This window comes from Lithobates pipiens, unplaced genomic scaffold, assembly GCF_037356315.1.
Source record: "Lithobates pipiens isolate NorthernLeopardFrog02 unplaced genomic scaffold, aLitPip1_a1.2 Scaffold_22, whole genome shotgun sequence".
NCBI lineage: Eukaryota > Metazoa > Chordata > Amphibia > Anura > Ranidae > Lithobates > Lithobates pipiens.
The window spans coordinates 92,912,085-92,931,346 of NW_027507784.1; the positions used below are offsets into that span (position 1 = coordinate 92,912,085).

General features: G+C 37.8%; 1 protein-coding gene across 2 annotated transcripts in view; it reads left to right on the forward strand.

Moving 5' to 3' along the window:
* The window catches only part of LOC143923950 (bile salt export pump-like), a 165,414-nt gene that overhangs the window by 86,930 nt on the left and 59,222 nt on the right, over positions 1-19,262 (forward strand). For both annotated transcript variants that reach the window (XM_077447898.1, XM_077447899.1), the window contains exons 18-19: positions 2,499-2,643; positions 5,223-5,378. In XM_077447898.1, the coding sequence (XP_077304024.1) occupies positions 2,499-2,643; positions 5,223-5,378 (301 nt within the window). The remainder of the gene's footprint in view (positions 1-2,498; positions 2,644-5,222; positions 5,379-19,262) is intronic.

The window sequence follows — 19,262 nt, forward strand, 5'->3', positions numbered from 1 at the left end:
AGTCATTGGGAGCATTTGCACAAGGAGCATTTGCACAAGTACTCCTGTATATACTCGGTATCAGGACCGATACCGATACTAGATGTTCAATTGGGTTTAAGTCAGAGCTCTGGCTTGGCCATTCAAGAACAGTCACAGAGTTGTTGTGAAGCCACTCCTTCACTATTTTAGCTGTGTGCTTAGGGTCATTGTCTTGTTGAAAGGTAAACATTTGGCCCAGTCTGAGGTCCTGAGCACTCTGGGGAAGGTTTTCATCAAGGATATCCCTGTACTTGGCTGCATTCATCTTTTCCCCGATTGCAACCAGTCGTCCTGTCCCTGCAGCTGAAAAACACCCCCACAGCTACCACCACCATGCTTCACTGTTGGGACTGTATTGGACAGGTGATGAGCAGTGTCTGATTTTCTCCACACATACTGCTTAGAATTAAGGCCAAACAGTTCTATCTTGGCCTCAGCAGACCAGGAATCTTATTTCTCACCATCTTGGAGTCCTTTGGGTATTTTTTAGCAAACTCCATCTGGGCTTTCATGTGCCTTGCACTGAGGAGGGGCTTCCGTCGGGGGACACTGCCATAAAACCCTGACTGGTGGAGGGGACTTTCTACAACTTTCTCCCATCCTCTGACTGCATCTCTGGAACTCAACCACAGTAATCTTTGGGTTCTTCTTTACCTCTCTCACCAAGGCTCTTCTCCCCCGATAGCTCAGTTTGGCCGCATGGCCAGCTCTAGGAAGGGTTCTGGTCGTCCCAAACGTCTTCCATTTAAGGATTATGGAGGCCACTCTGCTCTTAGGAACCTTAAGTGCTGCAGAATTTTTTGTAACCTTGGCCAGATCTGTTCCTTGCCACAATTCTGTCTCTGAGCTCTTCAGGCAGTTCCTTTGACCTCATGATTCTCATTTGCTCTGATTTGCACTGTGAGCTCTAAGGTCTTATATAGACAGGTGTGTGGCTTTCCTAATCAAGTCCAATCAAACACAGCTGGACTCAAATGAAGGTGTAGAACCATCTCAAGGATGATCAGAAGAAATGGACAGTACCTGAGTTAAATATGAGTGTCACAGCAAAGGGCCTGAATATTTAGGAACATGTGATAATTTCAGTTTTGCTTGTTTAATAAATCTGCAAAAATGCCAACAATTCTGTGTATTTCTGTCAATATGGGGTGCTGTGTACATTAATGAGGAAAAAAATGAACTTAAATGATTTTAGCAAATGGCTGCAATATAACAAAGAGTGAAAAATATAAGGGGGTCTAAATACTTTCCACCCCTACTGTATCGGCGAGTACTTGAAAATAAATATCAGTACTTGTACTCGTCATAAAAAAGTGGTACCAGGACAACCCTAATTGAAATCCATGTGTCCGGCACCCTGCAAGTAGATTAGGGGACGGGCGCATGAATTAGGGGGGCGGCACCCCTAATGGAGTGCTGTTAACCCAGCCCACAGTCTGAATTCCACTTGCACACCTTCTTGGTGGGAGTGCTCAAATCACAACCACTATATGGGTTGTTCCCATCCAGACCATGCCTCTAAATATGCAAGTACTGCCCATTATGCCTACTTTGAGTTTTTCTACCTAGACCCACCCCCCCCCCCCCCCTAAATATGTGTAAACCATCCACTTGCAGCCCTGATCCCTGCAGTCAATGCCTTTTTGAGTTAAGCCTAGTACACACCGCTAGATTAATTGGATTCAACCCAGCAGGCTGAACGAAAAAAAACTTTACAGCTCAGGTCGTAGTCGATGTACTAACAATCCAATGTTAGTACAGCAATATCTCCTGCTGTGCTATTGTGTTCTGACAGGGGGACTCCCCCCCCCCCCCCGACGAAACACTCCGGTCAGTGCTCTCAGCCATTGGCTAAGAGCGCTGAATGTGAGTCGGTCGGCAGCTCTTTTTTGATCATGAGCCTTCAACAGATGCCGGCCATTTGAACAGATGCCGCCAAACATTCAACCCGTGTGCACTAGGCTTAAATGTGCTGTAAGTACAATAAGGCCAATGCTGTGATCCCAGGACATGGCCCTGGACACCACATCAGCGGTACAGAGGGCCAAGTTGCAGGATCTGGCATTTATGAAAAAGTTAACCAAAACTTATTAACCAAATAAATGTCCTGTAGCCCATGATATAGACTCTATATTCATATATCAGCCACAGATTGGAGTAAATTAACATTGTCAGGGGTTCCCAAAGAATTACATAAACAATGGTGTCTTTAATATTGAATGTACTGCATTCTATTTATATTCTCAGGTTGTAGTCTGTTGTGTAGTTAGATTTAGAAAGTTGGTATTTGGTAGATATTTCTCATACTTTACAATCGGTTGTAGCCAGTATTATTATCTACAACTGTTCAAACATCCATGAATAAGGCTGTATGACTAGATATCTGACCATGTGATTTAATGCAAATAATATTTGCAACAAGAATTGTCTAAAGTTTTAAAGTTTCACTTATCCCAGCAATATAAAATATTCTATAGGAACACCCTACGACTTCGTACAAAATCACAGCTTTCGAATTTGTTTCCTGATTCATTGTCTGGTACTGTAAGTGGACCTTCCAATTTACTATCCAATGAAATTGAGGAGATGGAGCTACAAGACAATGCAAACATTTTGAAAAAGGTATGAACATAGTATGAGTCATTCCTAATAGTACTGCTGTATTTTTTCTTGTCCCTGATGTGATCAAATGATTGCTAGGTGAACTGATAAGTCCTTTGGGACCCTGAGCACTTACACCTTGCAGAACATAAAATAGGTCTCCTTTTAGGCAATCTCAGCTGTCATCACTAAACAAAGGTCTATAGTGCTACCCCATAGGAGCCACTGATTCGGATAGGTTCCCTGTTCTATGCCTCAATCTTTTCCAAAAAAACTCTAACACACCAGGTTTATTGTACAGACATACAATATTAAAGGAAATGGTTGACGGTAATAGTACCAAGTAGTGACACTATACCAAAGAAAGCAGGCACCAAACCAGGTAGTAAACAAAACATAATGTATTGTCATCCAATATGTTTGGTAACTAGGCAAGAATAAAATGGATTAACAATGGTAATAACACAATTTATCATACGAAGTAATTAACAGTAAGGACTAAGCATACGATTACATTTGGCACCCAGATCAGCATAAACAGTGGCCATGGTGATAATTCTAGTCCTAGACCACTGTCCACAGGAAAGGGAGGATGGAGAACAAAGGGGACTTGCAGAATAATTAATACAGGAGGGACAGTCTTTTGAAATGTTCTTCTGGCTATTGTTGAGGCCCTTAAAGAGTGCTGGTGCACTTAACAACAGTGTCAGTGCTGAGAGCACTGACCGGGAGCCAATCAGCAGACCTTTTTCGGTCAAGCCCTTTCGATGGCCTGCTTCTGTCAGACCGACTCCACTATTTGGCCCATGTTTATTAGGCTTAAGTAGATTAGAGGTCATTTGTATTGACTATTTTAAAAACAGTCTGATTTAAAAAGACTGAATGATCCAAAGCTGATACAGACTTTGACTCCCAACACTAATAAATGATGGAGTCACATTGACAAATTAAATTAAATCCCAAAACAAACATTTATTAAATTGCATCTCACCAATTCTTATGCCCAGTACACACGAGCGGATTTTCCATTGGAAAAAACTTGGATGGTTTTTCTGACTGAATTCCGCTCAAGCTTGGCTTGCATACACACGGTCACACAAAAGTTCGCTGAACTTTCAACCGTCAAGAACATGGTAATGTACAACACTACGACAAGCTGAGAAAATTAAGTTCAATGCTTCTGAGCATGCGTGGAATTGTTTCAGAATTTTGCGCGTTGGAATTTGTACAGACGATCGGAATTTCTGATCAGAACTTTTTCAGACTAAAAAATTGAGAATATGCTCTCAATCTTTTGCTGGCTGAAATTCCGCCAGCAAAAGTCAGATTGAGCATACACACGATCGCATTTTCCATCCAAAGGCTCTCATCGGACTTTTGCTGGCGGGATTTAGAAATTAGATGTGATGGCTGCATTTGTTTTCTTTTTTTAGCAGACTTTAACAGATCAGGCTGTCCACACAACGTAGCAGTTATAGGGTTGAGATAAACCATTTAGTACTGACAGGGGTCTCTATTCATTTATGTAAAGCCTTTATCACAAAAGGAAACTTGCTTTAACTGCTTATAAAATGTTAGATGTAGTTCAGCTTATTGGGGTTCAGTGAGTGGCTCATTATGGAAACATGGGAAGATGGCTAACCTAATGAATAGTTTTCTGCAATGATGTGAAAACACTGTCAAGATGCCACTTTAAAATGTGCTAATGTTCTGCGCTGCCAGCGATTCTGTGAAGATGTAATGCTGTGTTGGAGGTATGGTACATATGTGAGAAGAGTTGCAGTAAAGTGTTGAAACACATCTAAGCCCTTGTACACACGGTCGGAGATTCTGACAACCAAATACGTCGGATTTGTCAGACGAATTTTGTCCGAAACTGTTGTATACACACGGTCGAACGAAGTTGTCGGAAAATCCGATCGCTCAGAACGTGATGACGTTATTTCGTTACGACGGGACTACGTTCAGGCTAGTAGCCAATAGCTTTGGTGTAGGAATTTGATCTGAGCATGCGTGGTACTTTGTCCGATCGGAATTCTCTACACATGATCGGAGTATGTCCGATCGGAGCATTTTGTCAGAAAATATTTCCGGCAAGCTGGAAAATTTGGTCCGACGGATATTCCGACAGAAACAGTCCAATGCAGACCACACACAGTCGGAATATCCGACAAAACGCTCCGATCGGACACATTCCGTCGGAATCTCCGACCGTGTGTACAAGGGCTAAGAGTTGACATTCTTTTATTTAAATAATGGGCCTCTGACCAAGGATATCGTGAGCTGGCCTAAGGCCAGGAGAAACGGATCAAAGATGGTGGATCCAAAGATAGGTATATGGGGCCTCTATCCAAGAAAAAGAAGGTGAGACCGGGGGCAGCATAGCACTATTTACCGTTCAACCTAGGTCCCCTACATTTTACAGGATGGATCACCAGCTGAAATAAAGGAAAAAAAAACTAAAAAAAATAAAAATATATTATAACCACTAAGAATTGGTAAGCTGCAATATATTACATTTTTGCTTTAATGTTCTAGCATGGTCACAAAGGCAGAGTGACACTGAGTTTACTGATCATTTGCAAACTTGTTTTTACCAGGGTAAAAGTAAGAAGAAGAAAGAAAATAAATCTGTTTTGAGGATATTGAAGTACAATGCCCCGGAATGGCCCTACCTTGCGTTGGGCTCTGTAGGTGCTGCCATCAATGGCACACTAACTCCCTTGTATGCTCTGCTGTTCAGTCAGATACTTGGGGTAAGTAATGTCCATTAATGAATGTATGCATTTCGTATACATGTACCCAAGCTGTTGTTCAGGTACAGGTTCCAAGAACCAATATCATTCTTCTCTCCTAGTAGAACATGAGTCACCCTTCAGGGCACATATATCAGCCTGGGAAAGCATTGGGGTTGATTTAGTAAAACTGTAGAGTGCAAAATCTGGGGTAGCTGTGCATGGTAGCCAATCAGCTTCAAACTTCAGCTTGTTTAATTAAGCTTTGAAAAAAAAAGTGGAAGCTGATTGGTTTTTATCTAGAGCTGCGCCAGATTTTGTACTCTCCAATTTTAGTAAATTAACGTCGACACCTGATGGAGGGGGGTGGAGCTGCTGATTAGGTGTGCTCCGTGAGGTCGGCAAGCAAGCATGCTGATACACACCTGAGAAGTGCTGAGATATGCTGGGATATGCTTTATCACCGCTTTGCTATTGATGAGCAGGCTTACTATGCTGAACAGGAGCATGTTTAATGCTTAATGCTTTACTTTCATCTACATACCGTGGAAGAGTTGAAGGAGGTGGCTGACCGTGCTGTATCTCGCTGTGGAGTATGGTGACTACGCTGAAGTAATGGAGAGATAGCCGGAGGAGGAAGCGTGGAGTGAGTCCAAGCATCGGCCCGTCTCTGTCTAAGGAGACCGACTCGATAGGGGGAAACTCACTACCTTACTACGTTAACTCTGGCAGCTCCTGACAGCGGCGGTGAGTGGAGAGAAGACAGGCGGTCTTGCGACTGAAGGTGAGGAGCATTGGGGCCATTCGGATCCCTTCGTTTTACTCCGAGAACGCTCGAGAGGGTTAGTTAACCCCCGGGAGGCTCCGGAAAGCGTTCGGAAGATAACGAGAGACGAGGGGGGAAGAACGCATCAGGATCCCATCAGGACCCCTCGGGACACTTCGGGACACTTCGGATTTCTCTGAGATACGCTCGGAAGGCTCCGGAAATCTCCGGAAAGGGACGAGAACGAATGATAAGGCATGGAATAGAGAACAGGCTCACTGTGGCAAAGGACTGAAAGGACTGAAAGGAATTCCAGTGAAGACGCATATAATCTACAATTCACAATTAAACTATAAAGCGCATTGGAGTAATAGAGAAAGAAGATTCGTGAGTACAATTAAAACTAAAAACTGTTTATATCTGTACCTATGCCCAGATGCCCAGCATAAGAAAAATTCCTGCAATAGTAAAGGTGAAGAAGTGACTTGTCTTTTTTTTTTTTTCTCCTTCCCCTTTTTTTTTCCACTGACTCATGGAATTTATGTACATGCTAAAAAAGTGATCAGTGAATGATCAGTGAATGGAAGGAAAGGAGAGAGAGGGGCATTAAAAAGTACTGAAAAGACTGTTATATATTACATCTCTCTTAAAGTGACTATAGTGTAATAAAAAATGGTTGTGCTCAATCTTATATATTTACGAGAGGATCTGAAAAGCTAAGAAATATTGCATATGATTACGATTAAAGAATAAATAAAGGAAAGGGGAAAGAAAATAATTAAATAAACAAACAAAATAAAAATAAAAATATATATACATAATAAAAGAAAAAAGAAAAATTATAAATATGGCGCCTAAAAAGGGAAATAAATTAGTTGGATCTGGTGGGAATAAAAAGGAGAAAAAGGACAGTAAAAGCAAAACAAATTCTAACTCTGAGGCCCAAGTTCAAACTACTGATATTAAAGAATTTTTCCAGCAATTGCAACCTCAAACATCGCAGATTATACATACAACACAGTCATCCCAGGAGGTAATGAACTCTGTAGAATCATCTTTGGTCTCAGGGGTTTCAGGAATGTCAGGAGAAGAAATGATAACACAGCCAAGAAATAGCTCCCCAATAGATATTTTGGATATAGAAGTGGAAGAAAAAAAGGAGATGGAGAAGGAACGGTGGGATATTAAATCATATATAACCTCTTTACCCACAAGGACAGATATGGATCACTATATCCAAAGATTGGAGAATGTGTACAAAACAGAGATTCAAGAGATAAAGGCAATTACTCTAGAGACAAAAGAAAAATTAGAAAATGTGAATATGAAGACGGAAAGTCTGGAAAAGGATCTGGTTCAAGTAAAGAAAAAAATGCAAGAACAGGAAACAGATTTAAAACATCTGGTTAACATTATGGACGAGCAAGAAAATAGGAGTAGAAGATGTAACATAAGAATAAGAGGGCTAAAGGAAAGTGTGCCCTCAGAAAAACTCTTGGAAGTAGTTCAAAAAAATTTTATGGATATAATACAAGATCTATCAAAAACTGATATGATAATTGATAGGGTACACAGAATTATGGGTCCAAGAGGATCAGATGAAAATAAACCCAGGGATGTAATATGCAAACTCCATTATGTTCAAACGAAGGAGAGAATTATGGCGGCATTGCGGAAAAATAGTCATATAACATATGAAGGAACAAATCTGCTCTTCTTTCAGGATTTGTCTAAACTAACGCTAGATAAAAGAAGAGCTTTAAAGCCCCTCCTGGAACAATTAAGAAAAAAGAATATGCAATATAGATGGAGGTTTCCTTTTCAATTACAGGTTCAGCATGGAGGTCAGACTGTCATTTTTAGGGACCTGAGTGATTTGAATGACTTTCAGAAGACCCTGCACCTCTCGGAAATAGAGATACCGGACTGGCCCAGAAATCTGGGGAGGAGGAGATAAGGGGAGGCTGAGATGGAGGGCGAAGGGGAATGAGAGGGGGAGGGGGAGTGGTGGGAGGGGGAGGTAAGGTGGATGGTAATGGTTATGATATTAAAAGAAACACAGGATGAATAATATCTTAAAATAGAATTGATGGTAACTTATAGTAGCTTAACAATATAACTGGAACAATAGGATGTGTTGTATGATGCATGTATAAGTAATAATAGCACTATGTGCACTTTAAACATATACACAATGGGGATGATTTTGAGATAAGGGGGGAAAAAAAAAAAAAAAATGGATGATAATGGGTATGGCACTAAAAGAAGCACAGGAGGAATAATATCACAAAATAGAAATGATGGTAATTTATAGTAATTTAATAATATAAATAGAATAATAGGATGTGAAGTATGACGTATTTATAAATAATAACAGTATTTTGTGCACTTTCAATATATACACAATGGGGATGATTTTGAGATGAGGGGAAGGGAAAGAAAAGAAAAAGAAATGGAAAGAAATAGATGTGTGTATGTAGATGTGTGTATATATGCATATGTATATGTATGTATATATGTATGTATGTGTATGTATACATATATATGTGTAAGAGTATTAAGAGGGTATAGATAGGGTAACTGTATATTAATTTATAATCACTTTCTATTTTCTGTTCCTTTTTTTTTTTTTTTTTTTTTTTTTTTTTTTGCACCAATTTTTATATAAAAAAAAAAAATATATATAAATTCAAGGGGGACTCCCCCCCCTCTTCCTTTTTCCCCTCCTCCCCCCCTCTTTTTTTTTTTTTTTCCTCCTCTCTCCTCTTTCTTTTCTCTTCTTCCCTATGATCCCTGATATTTTTTCAGTAATGATAGAAGTATTAAGAACTAGGGACAGCCAAGAAAGAAAATAAACAGAGGATCGGTGGAGAAGTGGGGTGAGGAAAGAAAGGGAAGAGATTATAAGTAGCTTGCATAGACCAAATGGTAGTATATCTGGATCAGTAGTCTTAAATACCCCCTCAATAGGGACCTCACCTTTGGTGAGATAGACTAATAGAGCAATATATAGGGGTTAAGAGGTGTCATAGGGGGTGGGAATTGAAGTGGGGAAGATAAGTGGATGTGTATATGAGATAGGGATAGGGTGGGTGGGGAACGTAAGTTAAGGAATGAATGAGAGATAGGGGGTTTGTAATATCTAATATCTGTGTCGAAATAGACAGAGGTAATTCTAAGTGAGATTATTGTTTGTTGGAAATGTATTTATTTATTTATTTATTTATTTTATTTTATTTTTATTTTTTTTTTATTTTTTTTATGGGTAGTGTCAAGCTTTGTTCTTTTAATGTAAGAGGTATTAATTCCCCTGCTAAAAGAAATCAAATTCTAAATTTCCTACATAAGCAGAAAATAGACATTGTGCTATTTCAGGAAACACATTTCCGCTCAGATCATATACCTAAAATCAACAATAGAAATTATAGTACATGGTTACATGAAACATTTCCATATTCCAAATCAAAAGGGGTATCAATTGCGTTCCATAGGGACTTGCCGGTCCAAATACTACAAAAATACGAAGGCAAAGACGGGAGATCTTTAATAATAAAGTTTATGTTATATGGAAAGAAATTCACTATAGTTAATTTGTATCTTCCTAATTATGGACAAATAGAGAATGGTACGAAAGCCCTATCGGACGCAATGAAGAAGGCGGAAGGAGTGGTAATAGTGGGTGGTGATATAAATTTTGTAATGGATGTAAAGAAAGACACTACAAATACTCAATTACAAAAAAAAAAAAATAACAATAACAATAGAATAAAGGAATTTAAGAATACATTGAAAAAATATCAATTAATAGATATATGGAGGGCTCAACATCAAAACGAAAAAAACTACACATACTATTCAAATATACATAACTCATATCATAGATTGGATTATTTCTTTATAAATAAAGAGGGTTTAATGATGAAACCAGTAACAGAAATAGGAGGATTCCTTTGGTCAGACCATGCCCCAATATATATGGAAATTTCAGTGATTGAAACGAAGAAAAGGAATGGGACATGGAGATTGAATGATAATTTAATTAAAGATAGAAAATGTGAGGCAGAAATACTACAAGTTATAAAAGAATTTTTGATAATTCATGAAAGGGATGAAACCTCACCTCCAACGCAATGGGAAACATTAAAATGTGTTATGAGGGGAATATTCATCAAGCACGGAGCAAGAATAAAAAAAGAAAAAACACAAAAAATATGTCAATTGGAAAGTGAGATCAAAGAATTAGAAGAACTGCATAAAGTAAGTAGGAAACCGTGTGATGGAGCTAGACTAAAGGAAAAACAATTGGAATTACAATCAGTGCTTGATGAAGATTCCCTTCGAATAAGAGATAAGGATAGAACGCAGTGGTACAAATTTGGTAATAAACCTGGGAAAATATTAGCCAGAACACTAAAAAAGCAACAACCCCCAAGTTATATAGAGAAAATTGTAAAACCAAATGGGGAACTTACATATGACCCAGAGGAAATATCTGAAACCTTCCATACATATTATTCTAAATTATACAATATAAAAGATGGTCAGGAACATCAGGAAGGAGAAGATAAAAGGGAGAATATACAAAAATATGTAAAGGAAATGGCTATATTTAACTGTTTAAAAGAAAAGATGGAGGGGTTGGAGGGAGAAATTACAACAGAGGAAATTGAACAGACTATTAAAGAACTTGTTCTGGGAAAAAGTCCAGGCCCAGATGGGTATACAGCTAGATTCTATAAGTCATTCAAGGATCAAATAATACCCATACTTAAGGAAACATTTAACTCTATATCTTTAGATCAGCCATTTGCGATACAAGGTACAGAAGCTCATATAGTGTTAATATTAAAACCGGAAAAAGATCAATCACTATGTAAAAATTATAGACCTATATCGTTGACTAACTTAGATATAAGAATATTCTCAAAAATATTATCCAAAAGAATAACGACCATTATCTCAAATAATATAAGCTTGGAACAAACGGGGTTTATGGAAGGGAGGGAGACAAGAGATAACATCATTAAAACATGCACGCTTATTGAATACACTCAGAGAACTGCCATCCCTACCTGCCTACTGGCTATAGACGCTGAAAAAGCATTCGATAGGGTGGGATGGCAGTTCTTAGAGGAAGTATTGAAGCAAACAGCGATGGGACCCAAGATGTTAGGAAGGATCATGGCCCTATATAAGAACTCAAGGGCTAAAGTGAGAGCAAATGGGATATTATCAAAGTATATAAATATATCAAATGGAACCCGACAAGGGTGTCCTTTATCACCACTTTTATATATTATGATGATGGAACATCTTATGGAGGCTATAAGAATAAACAAAGATATTACGGGGATAAAGGTTAAAGGCAAAGAATATAAGATGGCTGCTTATGCAGATGATCTTCTATTATATATAACCAACCCTATAATTACTATACCAAATTTAATAAAAGAACTTGAGAGATTTGGTGAAATTAGTAATTTCAAAGTAAATTATGACAAATCTGAATTAATGAATATTACATTAGAAGAGAAAGATCAAACTATTGTACAAAAGAATTTTCCATTTAAATGGAAGCAAGATGCGATAAAATACTTGGGAGTATATATTCCAAGAGATTTAAAACTTTTGCAAGATGTGAATTACAACTTGGCAGTTCAGAAGGTAAAGAAACTTCTAGGCAAATATGATAAAATAACCCATTCATGGTTTGGGAGAATAAACATTGTAAAGATGGAGATTTTGCCAATAATGCTGTATATCTTTCAAACGGTACCCATTATACCATCAAAAAAAATTATGAAAGATCTGAAAGAAATGGTAGAAGGCTTTGTATGGGCACATAAGACCCCTAGAGTAGGTAGGGAGGTATTAATTAGAACGAAAAATAATGGTGGATTAGCATTGCCTGACTTTTTAAAATATTCACAAGCTGCCTCTTTAATGAGAATAATCGATTGGCAGCATAATGAAAAAGACAAGCAATGGATAAAATTGGAGGAAGACATATTAGGGGCTAAAATAAAACACCAGCCATGGATAAAACCTAAGTCAAGACCAGAGAGGAAGGAAATGCCTATCTTTGTAAAAACAACTTTAAAAATCTGGGATGATATGATAAAGAAAAAACAACTATCATCTTTAATAGGCCCTATGACCCCTTTATTTGGTAATCCCGAATTTAGGCCAGCTATAAAGGATAATACATTTTTGAAATGGAATATAGAGGAACATGAGCGGATAATACAAATCCTAAATGATGGAAATATTCCAACGTTTCAGGAATTGGGGCAAGAGTATAAAAACAAATGGTTTCAGTACTTACAGCTGAGGGCATTTATTGACCCAATAAAGATAATGATTAATAGACCACCAACCATATTTGAACAAATAGCAATGAATAAGGATAAAGCAAATAAGAAATTAGCTAAGATATATAACCTATTACTTCCTGGTGGGGATATTAAAAAAATAGCAGGAATTAAAAAATGGGAGGAAGAAATAGGGCAGGAGTTGACAGAGAAAGAGTGGGGAGAGGTATTTGAAGGAATATATAAAACATCCTTAGCTATTAAATATCAAGAAAAAAATTATAAAATTCTATTAAGATGGTATAGAAGCTCAGTGATTATGAACAAAATAAATAAACGGAACTCTGAATTATGTTGGAGATGTAAGAATGAGAAGGGTACTCTAGAACATATCTGGTACAGTTGCTGGAAGATAAAAATATTTTGGGTTAAGATAATAAAAATATATCAGGAACTGACAGATATAAGAATAAATCTTGATATAAAGACAATATTATTCTCCCATACATCTGGAAAACTAAAACGAAAAGAGATGGAATTTTTGTATCAAATAACTACAATAGCTAAAACCGTAATAGCACAGAAATGGAAAAAGGAAGTAGCCCCAACAATAGTAGAGTGGAATTATGAGATGAGCGAGGTGTGTTTCATGGAGAAACAGATTAGACAAGAGGGATATGTAGAAAAACCGATGTCGGACTATTGGAAGAAATGGGAGGAATTGAGTACCTCAGGAAAATTGTGGGAATTTATGTAAGGGAGGGGGATTGAATGGATTAGTACTGACAATTTTTTTTTTTTTTTTTTTTTTTTTTTTTCTTTTTTCTTTTTTTTCTTTTTTTTTTGTATGGGGAATGTTTTATAATGATGTGAAAATTGAATGGAAAATTTTTGAATGTATGTTTTATAAAAATAAATAAAGAGAAATTTGAAACAATTTTAGTAAATCAACCCTATTGTGTCCAAATGTCATCCAATGACACTGATTTTAACCACTTAAACCCCGGAAGATTTGGCTGCTGAATGACCGGATCATTTTTTGTGATTTGGCTGCTTTTTACTAACATTTGCATGGTCGTGTGACACTGTACCCAAACAAAATTGATGCCTTTTTTTTCCCCAAAAATATAGCTTTCTTTTCGTGGTATTTGATTGGCTCTGTGGTTTTTATTTTTTGCGCTATAAACAAAAAAAGAGCGTCAATTTTGAAAAAAACACAATAGTTTGTACTTTTTGCTATAATAAATATCCCCTTTTTTTTAAAAAAAAAGCTATTTTTTTTCTCAGTTTAGGCGATATGTATTCTTCTACATATTTTTGGTAAAAAAAAATGCAATACGTGTATATTGATTGGTTTGCGCAAAAGTTATAGCGTCTACAAAATAGGGGATAGATTTATAGCATTTTTATGTTTTATTTTATTTTAATTTTTTTACTGTAAATATCGGCAATCTGTGATTTTTATAGGGACTGCAACACTCAACACTATGGCAGACATATTGGACACCTTTGACATATGTTTGGGATGATTAGCATTTATTTATTTTTTTAATTCTTTATTTCTTTGCAAGAACAAAACAATATATAGGTTATTAACAACCATTATACATAAGAAACACTTTCTCATAACCGTATCTTGCCATTTTTATAAACAAAACAAAACAGTATCCGTACAATCTCAATACCGTATCAATTCCCCTCAACGATTCCCGACCCTCTCCTTAGGAGAGAAAAAAAAAAAGGAGGAGTCCGACATCACCCTTCCAATAGGTAGGGTTTACATCCCTCAGCCATTTGATTTAGTCCTCAGTTTCGTCTCCAATCAACCTCTTCCCTTCCTCTGACTGCAAAAATATTTCCCATGGAGTCCAGACTTGCGCTATAGCCTCCCTTTCCTCGGGAGGCATCGGGATCAGACTCTCCAAGATCCCAATTTTCCTAACTTTATTTAACCATTGCGAAATTCGTGGAGAACCCGTTTCTTTCCAGCATGTGGTGATGCAGCTTTTAGCTGCATTCACCAAGTGACATAGCATTGAGTTCTTGTATCTCTCTAATGGGATGTGTATACTTTGTAATAGAAAAAAGGCCGGATCTTCCTCAAGATGATGTTCAGTAAACAATTGAGAAATTTTCCGAACCTCTTCCCAAAACTGTCTAATCACTGGGCATTGCCAAAAAATATGGACAATAGTGCCTCTCTCCTTACCGCACCTCCAGCACCTATCCGATAACTCTGAAAAAAACGTATGCGTTCGTGATGGAGTATAATACCAACCCATTAATGCTTTATAATTTAATTCCTGTATCTTAACGCATCTAGATGATTTAAAAGTCAAATGTATTATTTTCTTACGTTGGGCAGAGGTAAAGGTTTGTCCAAGATCTCTTTCCCATTTATCCAAACTCCTTATATCAATATCCTCCAAAGGAGAGACTAGTAAAACATATATTTTAGAAATAATATGAGAGAGGGGCTCCTTCCTCTCGCAATACTCCTCAAACCTAGTAAGGGGTCGATCGAAATCCTCAGATGAGCCCAAAGTATCCAAAAAATGCTTAACCTGTAACGCCTGCCATAGGGGTAGTTCATATTGTCCTCCTACTTCCATTAACATTTCAATTGTTAGCCATTTTTTAGACTTCAAGAAATGTGATGCCTGAAAGCATCCCCTCTCTCTTAATTTCCCAAATATTCCTGATTCCAGACCGGGTAAAAAATGTGGGTTCCCAAGAATGGGAAATAAGGGAGATTTTGCTGTTGAAATTCTGGGGATGCATACGGCTTTAGCTCCCATCTGGAGCGTAGGTCCTATTAAAGGATGGGCTCTTAATAAGGGAGGTATAGCTGTACCACACCACATGGCTCTATCTAAGGGAATAGGGCTTACTTGTTGTTCCATGACAACCCACCTTTTACTGTCTCTATGTCGGCACCAGTCCAAAATTCTACCAAGCTGAGTAGCCTGGTAGTATTTGTATAAATCTGGTGCTGCGATTCCACCTGCCTCTTTAGGCATTGTTAGTAACTTCCTGTTAATCCTAGGGCGCTTACTTGCCCATATGAACTTTGTAAAAATTGTTCGGGTTTTACTAAAGAAGGCTTGTGGAATCCGGATTGGTAGCGCCTGAAACAGATAAAGAAACTTGGGGACTATATTCATTTTCAAAATATTACTTCTCCCGAACCAGGAATGTGAGGATTTGCTCCATTCAGTCAACGTTGTACTAATTTCCCTTAGTAAAGGTGGGAAGTTCAATGCATATGCATCTATTAAATTAGGTGGAATCTGTATCCCTAAATAGTTCAGCGCTGTAACTGTCCATTTAAACTTAAAGTTGTCCTCTAGATTTTTTTGAATGGAACCCTCAAGTGATATCCCCATCGCCTCCGACTTGCTATAGTTTATTTTAAAGCTAGACAGAGCTCTGTAACGCTCTATTTCCTCCAGTAGATTAGGTAGTGATATTTGTGGATTAGAGAGTGAAAATAATAAATCATCAGCATATGCTGAGAGTTTATATTCCTGGTCCCCTAAAGGAATACCTTTAATATCAGGATTCTGTCTAATTCTATTTAACAAAGGTTCTAATGACAATGCAAATAGAAGAGGCGACAGAGGACATCCCTGGCGGGTCCCATTGGATATTGAAAAATTTTCAGAGTTTATCCCATTGACCTTCACCAATGCTTGTGGCTTTGAATATAATCCTGCTATCCAATCCAACATTCGATCACCAAAGCCAATTTGTTTTAAGACTCCTAGCATAAAGGGCCAATTAACCCTATCAAAGGCCTTTTCTGCATCTGTATTGACAAAGATACTCGGCAGCTTCCTATGATTTGCATATTGAATTAAATTCAGGACCTTAATTGTACTATCCCTAGCTTCCCATGTGGGAACAAACCCCACTTGGTCCAAGTGGATCAGCTGCGTCATAAATGACTGTAGGCGAGATGCGAGTATCTTTGTAAATATTTTATAATCGGTATTTAATAATAATATTGGACGATAGTTACTACATATTGATTGATCCTTTCCTTCTTTTGGAATAAGTACAATATTTGCCTATAATGCTTCTACAGGTGGAGGCTCGGTTTTTCCTTGTATGTTAAATGTTTTAACCATATAGGGGACTAGTTGTGGTTGAAAGCTTTTAAAATATTGCAAAGTAAATCCATCCGAACCGGGAGCCTTTCCTTGCTTTAACATCTTTATTGCCCAAGTTACTTCTTCTACTGTTATTGATAACTCAAGCTTATTTCGCGCTGGAGATGACAGTCTTATTTAATTTGAGGATTCAAGATATTCTTCTAATAATGAGGAAGGATAGGAGGGAGCTGAGAGATTATACAGTGAAGTATAATATTGTCTAAATTCCTCTGCAATATCTTTCGGGAGTGAGCATTTGAGATTTCCTTTTGTTCTAATATAGGGTATGTATGAACGGAGTCGTTGCATTTTTAATTTCCTTGCTAATAGTTTACCACATTTATCTCCAAATTCATATGTTATTCTCCTCTCTTGTTGTAAAATAGCCCTTGCCTTCAGATACCTGTCTTCTTAAATGTGCTAGTTCAATCCCTATATCCCTATCCATTAACCTCTTATGTTGTATCTCTATCTCCCTTATCTTCTCCAATAATCTACCTGTTTCCTCTTCTCTGGCTCTCTTTATTCGGGACCCATGTTTTATCAGAATTCCTCTAATTACTACTTTATGAGCTTCCCACACTATCCCCATTTTAGTCTTTCCATTATCGTTCGTTTCAAAATACGAATCGATTTCCTTTGCCACCTCTTCTCTAATTTCAGGACGTTGCAAAAGACTTTCATTCAATTTCCAGTTCCAATCTATCTTATGTTTAGCTTCCTTCAGAGAGATATTAATCGTAACTGGCGCATGGTCAGACCATGTTATATTTCCATTACTTATGTCCTGTACTAATGATAGTGATCGTTGAGGTATCAAAAAGGAATCGATGCGTGAGTACCGTTGATGGGGGTTTGAAAAGAATGTATAGTCCCTTTCATCTGCATGAAAAGCCCTCCATACATCAACCAATTGAAATTCATTTAGTTTACGTAGGATATTTTTCCTAATTTTTTCAGAGACAGACGATGTCCCATTTGAAGTGTCTAGTTTTGAATCTAGAGGGACGTTAAAATCCCCCCCGATAATAAGAATCCCTTCCTTAAATTCCATTAATTTTGATAGGGTTTTATTCAAGAACTGATCTTGATGTATGTTTGGGGCATAAACTGTAGCGAGAGTTACTTTAACCTTACCTATAAGTCCTTTAAGAAATAAATATCTTCCCCCTGGTTCTTGACATTTATCCAACAGGGACCATGTTATTTGATTAGAAATTAGAATGGCCACTCCCTTGGTTTTAGCTTCATGATTTATGGCATGGTAAACATTTGGAAAGTTTCTATTTTGAAGGTAGGGAAATTTTCCCTCCTTTAAATGTGTTTCTTGTACCATGCCAATGTCAGTTTTGGAGCGTTTTAATAACATTTTACGTTTTTCGGGAACATTGAGTCCTCTAGTATTAAGTGATGTTACTCGTAATCCCGCCATCGTGCCTGGGCTAGAATGGGGGAAAAGAAAAGGCCGAACCCCCGTGGGGAATATCAAGTTTCCCCCACACCTACCTATGGGTTCTTAGTTTCCCGTAGGTGTAAGGTATGGGAGGGTGACTAGCAGATACAGAGCACATGCAGTGCCACTCCCCCTCCAAATAGTCCCTTTATATTCACATCCATTCCCGCAGCTTCAGTAATTTAATCCCGTTTTTTCTCATCATTTCCTTCTCCCTTTACTCAATACTATACCACCGGCCATATATATGATTTTCCCCTACCCTTATCATAACTATTTAAGGACAGAACCCATTTCCTGTCCCCTACCCCCATAAAAAAAAAAAAAAAGGACAAAAATTCTTTTCATTTATATTAAATTCTCATAATCCTTATCCCCTTAACCAAACATTGAGTGTATATTTTTAGTGTGTACTTTTTAGTGTATATTATAATTATAATCTTTATATCCCCCCCCATCCACCCCCTTACCCTCCTTACTCCCTGCCCTACCCATCCCCACCCTTTTACCCCTAAATCTTCTATTAGGCCAAATACCTGTGAGTTCTAAGTCAGTGATATCAATTCCCCATATTTGATTGTGTAAAAAAAAAAAAAAAAAACAAGTTTTATTTTATTAACTACTGTTTTGTGTCTTATCCCAAAAAAAAAAAAAAATTATATGGGGGGGGGTATCATGACATTCATATGCATATTATTTTATATCGTCCTATATCTAATTAATGTAAAGTATATTATCCAAGGACATATTATACCTTGATCCTTAATAATGAGGAGCATATCACCCCATATATATGCCTAGGCCTTATTCCCTTATAACACTTTTACCAAGAAATTTAGGGCAAAGAGCCCGCATCAGCTATTTGCTTTGCAGGTGCTTCTTTACTCCCCATCGTGACTTTTTCCCCATCAATCCTTGAAACCCCCACTTTTACACGTCTTTTCTTTATTGGCTGGAGCCAGTCCTGCACCTCGCACCCATCAGTTTCCAAAAAAGAAAATAAAGCCGGTAGGTCCTGTAGAGATGAAAGCACAAAAGAAGCCACTTCCCTTTTAACTGTCAAGGAGATTGGATATCCCCATCGATAAGTGCCCCCCGAAGATTTTATTTTCTCTAATATTGGCCGTAGTTGAGCCCTCCGCTGTAAGGTAGCTTTTGATAAGTCTGGTAGGATACTGATCTTGGCACCTTCATAAGCTATCGGGCCTACTTCCCATGCTT